At 48.2% G+C, this 6,271-nt stretch overlaps 1 protein-coding gene across 2 annotated transcripts in view; it reads left to right on the top strand.

The window, feature by feature from the left end:
• NAV2 (neuron navigator 2) overlaps positions 1 to 6,271 on the top strand; it is a 274,074-nt gene that overhangs the window by 249,113 nt on the left and 18,690 nt on the right. For both annotated transcript variants that reach the window (XM_024764609.1, XM_024764610.1), the window contains 2 exons: positions 1,290 to 1,385; positions 3,049 to 3,217. In XM_024764609.1, the coding sequence (XP_024620377.1) occupies positions 1,290 to 1,385; positions 3,049 to 3,217 (265 nt within the window). The remainder of the gene's footprint in view (positions 1 to 1,289; positions 1,386 to 3,048; positions 3,218 to 6,271) is intronic.

Below are 6,271 nucleotides of genomic sequence, written 5' to 3' on the forward strand. Positions count from 1 at the left end.
CAGTGACCATCCAAACAAAGCGTCTGCAGCCAGACTTTTCTGCCAGGGGATTCTACTTTGTGGCTGGCTGTCTAGTCTCACTGACGAGGGTAGCCCCAGGATTTTGAGCTGCCAGGGGTCTGAGCATGATCTAGTTGAGAAAGATCCGTAAAATAGTTCCATTTTCAGACCTCAACTGGTAGAGTGATAGACTATCAAGGGGGAAGTCCATTCTTGTAACATTCTGTTAATAAACGCAGGTGGTATCTGTGAAGGCATTTTATTCTAATGATCATCAACACAAACGGATAGATCTTACATTTTACGGAAGTCTGTCACTTTCCAAAATTGTCTTGTTCTGGATCACAGCATCCAGATGAGGTTGGCTGCCCAGATTTTATCATCTCCATTTTACAGTTGAGAAGTCTAAGACCTAAGGCTGTAGGGCAAGTGATGGGGCCAGATCATCTCACTTCAAGACTGTTTCTTTTCTCTGCTTAACCGCCAAATACACCCCCTCCTCTCCCCACCTCCCTCCACTCTCCTAATTCTATATTCTTATCAGCATGTCAGATATTGGAAAACCAAACAAAATGGAATGTTCTATTAGTTTCCTTTAATCAGAGTGATCAGTTAGCCCCCGCTATGCAGAGCCCTGTGGGCAGAGAGGCAAAAGAAGTAGAACAAAGATATTTTTTGTGAATTTCCTGGAGTTTTACTAGTTTTCTGAATTAGACATGTTTTACGTTTAATTAGAAGAAAAGAAATCAATACTATAAAAAACAGAAAAGAAAAGAAAAACATCCTGAAGGAATTTAAGATCAAGCCAGGAGACAAACTTGGTAGACAAATAAGGCAAATACCTAAAAATAAACCGTGCAGAATATATCGTCACATAAGTTGTGTACAGAACTGTTGAAGCACTGTGAGCTCTGAGCCTGGTGGGTTGATCATTGAAGGCTTCCTGGAAGAGGTGAGTTGGTAAGCAAGGTTTGGAAAGTGAAAGATGGCAGAAAGGAGAGGGGAGAGCATTCCCCGCAAGGGATGTGTGATCTACACACCATATGAGGTGCACAGTCGGTAGAAGGTTCTAGATTCCAGAGAGGAGATCCTCTCTTCCTAACCCACGGGTTGCTGTTTTAGCAATAGGGGAGGAAAGCGTTTAAGACCATTACATTCAGTCCAAGTTACATCTGGTGTTAAAACAAATAGGACTTTTATTCCCCTCACAAACCATTGGCGGAGCTCTGCTAACCTGAGTCAGAAAGGAGCCACCTGTTTTTCACCTGCGGACATTTCCTTGCCCTTAGGATTCCAGACCACACCTCTTTCTCATCGGCTGCATTGGAGTTAGTGGCAAGACGAAGTGGGACGTGCTCGACGGGGTAGTTAGACGGCTGTTCAAAGTAAGTGCTTCGTGAAGACAGCTACGGCAGTGTGCCCGAGCGGGGGCCTGGGCCTCGGGAGGGAAAGGGTGGTTTGTGGCCCGAACCTGGTCATTCATCAGGCCTGTCGCCTCTCCCACATCCTTATGTTGCCGGGACTTGTCCCTTGGCCCTCAAGGGAACAGAAGGAGGGTGGTAAGTATAGGCTGGTAACAGGACCAACTATTCTCATCTGCCCTTGGCAGTGGTTGGCCAGCCAGGGAGAGGCACTTCCCTGGTTTTGAGCGATTATATGAGCCTCTCACAGTGAACTGCTAATGTCTACATTCTCTTCACCTTAGAATTGTGTGCTGTTGAGTATGTTTTGCAGTGTGTATTCTGGGGCTACGACATCATTTTGGTAGGGGGATTTGATGCAACTTACCCTGCGTCCCATGCCAACGCTTCAGACTCTGCGATTTGTGCTGTGCGTGACATTGACTTCTGATCCGTGGCTGGTGTCAAGGCTGTTGGCACAGTTATTTTTCTCTTCATTCTAATCACATCACTGGAGTGGGTGTTTGCCACAGGAGAAATTACTAATGAGCATCTAGGTGAACCCTGACGTACTGGGTGATTTGAAAGAAGCTTTTGGTACATTTTTTTCTGTTGACCTGAAGTAGGTCATAACCAGAAGTGTTCATTAATCACGTCCCCTGAGTATTAATAATAGCCCACATTTTTTGTGCCGGAGACCACATTGGTCTAGTTGAGTTGGTCTGACATCAAAACCTGACTTTTAACTAGTATACTCTAGTCTCCTAGCATCTAGACTCAGGTGGCTTCACAGAGAGAAAATTCTGTTCTTTGACCCAAGCTCACTTCCCATCTTGACAGGCCAGTCTGTAGAAATGAGACAGGGTGAGAGACAGGAATGGCTTAGAGCAGACCAAGCCTGCTGCCCCAGCCGAAACCTTATCTCTGCTGATGGGCAGTTGGGACATCCCTGGATTAGAAAGACCACAGTTGGGGCTGAAAAGAGCCTGTGAGGCGTCACACGTGAGGAAGTGAGACCATTAAAGGTAGAGACTTGTTATCAGGATTCCACCTCAGTCGTGTGGCTACCACAGAGCCCATGGACTTCGTTCCAAGTTCACTGACCTAAAACCTTCCGGTCACTCATCTAAGCTGGAACACTTTCCAAATTAAACACACGTTTATTTGTTTAAAACTCTAAGCTGCTTATTTTCTAGCAGCCCGGGGTTTTGTTCCCTTTGTCATTATATGGCCTTTGACCTGAACCAAAAGAAAGGGCTGGTGGAGAGATTTCTTGTCAGAATTACTTTTTCATGCATTTTCCAGCACCGTTCACAGGCCCTAATGTCTTTAAGACTTCAGCTGAACTTACAGGAAAAGCAGCTTAACTTTTCAGTGCTTGGTTCATCCAGACTAAATGTTCACCATCTTGTTAGGGTTTCCCACCCTCCCATCACTAACCGAATACATCTGTACCTTAAGGGGCCTGTAATACGAGGGCATCCTCCCTAGAGAAAGTCAGCTCTTCTGCCCCTCGTTCCACAGCTCGATTTCAACTCTGGCATCAGCTGGGAAAGAGGAGATGATCGTAAATCGCCCAGTGAAGACGTGAGTCTTGGGCAGATTTTTCGCCACATCTTTGACGGGGTCTTTATTTTATATTTTCCAGGAGTACATCATTCACGTCGACCCCGTGAGTCAGCTGGGGCTGAACTCTGATAGTGTCCTCGGCTACAGCATTGGGGACATCAAGCGCAGCAACACCTCCGAGACCCCCGAGCTTCTTCCCTGTGGCTACCTGGTTGGAGAGAACACAACCATCTCTGTGGCCGTCAAAGGTAATCCAAGCCCATTGCAGTGGTGGGAGCTTCCAGAATTGTAGGTTTTGTTCTGTGACTTGGCACGGGAACCTGTGGCCATGATTTCGTTTGTGCATGTATATGTGGGTTGCATTTTGATCCCCGTCCACCACAGTTACTCTTACCTAAGCAAGTTGAACCGTCTTCAGCTTTTTCAGCGACCGTCGGAAACAAATCATTTTAGTTTACTGCTGAAATTACATAACAAAAGGTGCCATTGGCCTTATGACTCTGAGATGATGGAATCTTGATAACCCTGTTGAAACGGGGCTCCACTGATACCAGTGAGTTACTCTTGCCGGCAAGCCTTGGATGCAGTCCCATTCTACAGATGGGAAACCACGATGCTCTGTGGGCCAGAGAGGAGTTGCTCGGAGCACCCTGCGGAAGCAGTGAAGCTCCTGCCCACGCACGACGCTGTTCGAGCTTCCAGCTGCCTCATCACCTAGAGCGGCTACGTCTGAGCCTAAAGTTCTGTGGAACTTTAGACTCACAAAGTATTTTTTTGGGAAAAAAAAAAAGTTTCATGGCCAAATAAGTCCGGCATCGTTATTCCCATACAGGTTCTCTAAAGCCCGTGTCCTTTAATGTCCTGACTCTTGCCGTTAAAAAAGCTGTGCGATCCAGTCTGACACAAACGCATTTGACTGCAAAATCCCTTTTTCCTATATTTTATGAACCACTTAAAGAGGAGATTACTGAACACCGTCCTAAGCTCAGCCTTCACGGTATCTTATTTCTTCCCTGTAAGGCATCTTGACTGTGGTTTTGGGGTTGTTTGAGGCAAGCTTTGTTTCCTAACTGGGAGGTTTTCTAGAAGCACCCCAACATTCCTCATCAGCGGGAATGAAGGTCTTGCTCCCCGGTGACCAGTAGCACGTTCCTGTTTGAGCCTCACACACAGCCTTATCTTGTTGGCATCCCATAATCGTGGCCTTGGGCTGCAAGTGACATAAGCCTACTCAAAACTAGCTTTAGCCAAAGGGAAACATACAGGCTCAGGTGCCTGGAAGATCCAGGTATAGGCTTCGAGCGCAGCTGGATCCAGGCGCTCCAGCAGTGCCATCAGGACCAGGCCTACCTCGGCTTGGCTTATTTTTTGAGCTTTCTGCACATAGCTGATGAGTGGCCCAGATTCATCCTTCTAGCTTAGGAACCTAGAAGAAAGAGAATGTCTTTCTGGACAAGTGTGACAGGAAATTCTTAGGGGTGATTCTGGCCCACCATGGGTCAAGTGCTCATCACCAAATCAGTCGTGACCAGGGAGAGGCTTTGGCCCAGCCTGGTCACAAGCCCACCCCTTTGGGGGGTGAAGGTGCTGGGTCAGCCCTGCTTGGACCAGCTGGAATGAACTCCTTGCAAGAAGGAAGAGTCCCACTACCAGGGGAGAGAGGGAGGGCTGCCAGGCACTCTTTAACAACAACTGTCCGCTCCAAGAACCCTTTAGGGAAAGCCTGATACACCATGACTTTAACAACAACTGTCCGCTCCAAGAACCCTTTAGGGAAAGCCTGATACACCATGACTTTAAACTGCGCTTCAGCCACGCTGAAGGTGAGCACCGCAGGCGCTGATGGGTCAAAGGAGCGACCCGTTGCTGAGACCAGAGCAAACCTCTGTAGAAACAGCGACAGGATTATCTGCTTCCCGAGCAGGCCACCTCACCACGGAGCCTAAGCTGGTGCTGCTGTCAGCACATCAAGTTGTTTTAGCATCTCTAGGGATCAACTCGGGTTTATTTTTTATTTTTTATTTTTTTTGCAGTACGCGGGCCTCTCACTGTTGTGGCCTCTCCCGTTGCGGAGCACAGGCTCCGGACACGCAGGCTCAGGGGCCATGGCTTACGGGCCCAGCCGCTCCGCGGCATGTGGGATCTTCCCGGACCGGGGCACGAACCCGTGTCCCCTGCGTCGGCAGGCGGACTCCCAACCACTGCGCCACCAGGGAAGCCCTCGGCTTTGTTTTTAAGCGATACCTGACTCTTCTGTTCTCCTGTGGTGCTTGACACTTATGCCTTCAAGGCACTGAAAACCACTCAAGGATTTGAGCTGAAAGACATGCGTGAGCTGCAGATGGGTCACTTCGGTGGCACCGGGGCAGGGGCTGTGGCTTTGTGTGCTCTGAAGTGAGTTCGTCTGCAAAGTAGTCACCGCCAGGGGGGTTTTGACAAGAGACTGAGACAGCAGCGCAGATGCAAAGAGAGGGGTTTCACAGTGTTTTAATCACTGCCCCGTGTTTGTTATTAAGTTTAGACAGGAGACCCTAACCTCCATATTTTGCATCAAACTTTGAGCCCGTGTAGGCTCTGTTGAGACCAGATCTAGGAAAGTCTTAGGCCTGTACCCAGAAGATCTCATTTGGGATCCTTCATCGGGATGATTCTAGAACAGTCACTGTGCTATCTTTGGTTGGGGAAGATTGGAAACAAATGTATAGGTGCGTCAGGGGAGTCTGTTTGCAGTGAATTAATTATGTGGACGGAAGACGCTACTGTAAAACAGAATAAGTGCTTTTCAGTTCATTTTTTGCCTACATATAGTGGTTTCTTGCAGTGCTTTTTTAATAGAATTGCCTTAGGTTCTGGATAAGTAACCTTGGCTGGATCCTCTCTTGGGAATGATATGAAGAAAACAGCTCTTGTAAAGCCAACAGCCCTGAGTAATGAAGATGTCCCAGGCGGGGAGGGGAAAGATATTTCCTCTTGTTGTTGGAGAGGCTCAGCCGAGGTCTGCCAGTATTCACATCCCCAAATCAAATGGTCCCACCTTGCGTTTTTCCTCATTTTAACGATAAAGTGTTGATCCCTTCGTGGTGTATCTGAGTGTGGGCAGCAGCGGCACCCGGCGTGCAGGAAAAAACAGGGTGAAGAGGCAGCCCCGGGGTCTGGGTGGACACGGGGGATTCACGTTTGGTTTGAGCCAGCGCCACCGGTAATGGTAAATCCAGAAAGACAAGTAGGGCTCAGAGTCTTATGAATTCTGCAGAGGATGGATGAGGACTGAGGGGCCAGATGTTAAAGGTGAATCGGGGCGG

The sequence above is a fragment of the Neophocaena asiaeorientalis genome, unplaced genomic scaffold (genome assembly GCF_003031525.2).
Source record: "Neophocaena asiaeorientalis asiaeorientalis breed wild unplaced genomic scaffold, Neophocaena_asiaeorientalis_V1.1 scaffold230, whole genome shotgun sequence".
Classification (NCBI taxonomy): Eukaryota; Metazoa; Chordata; class Mammalia; order Artiodactyla; family Phocoenidae; genus Neophocaena; species Neophocaena asiaeorientalis.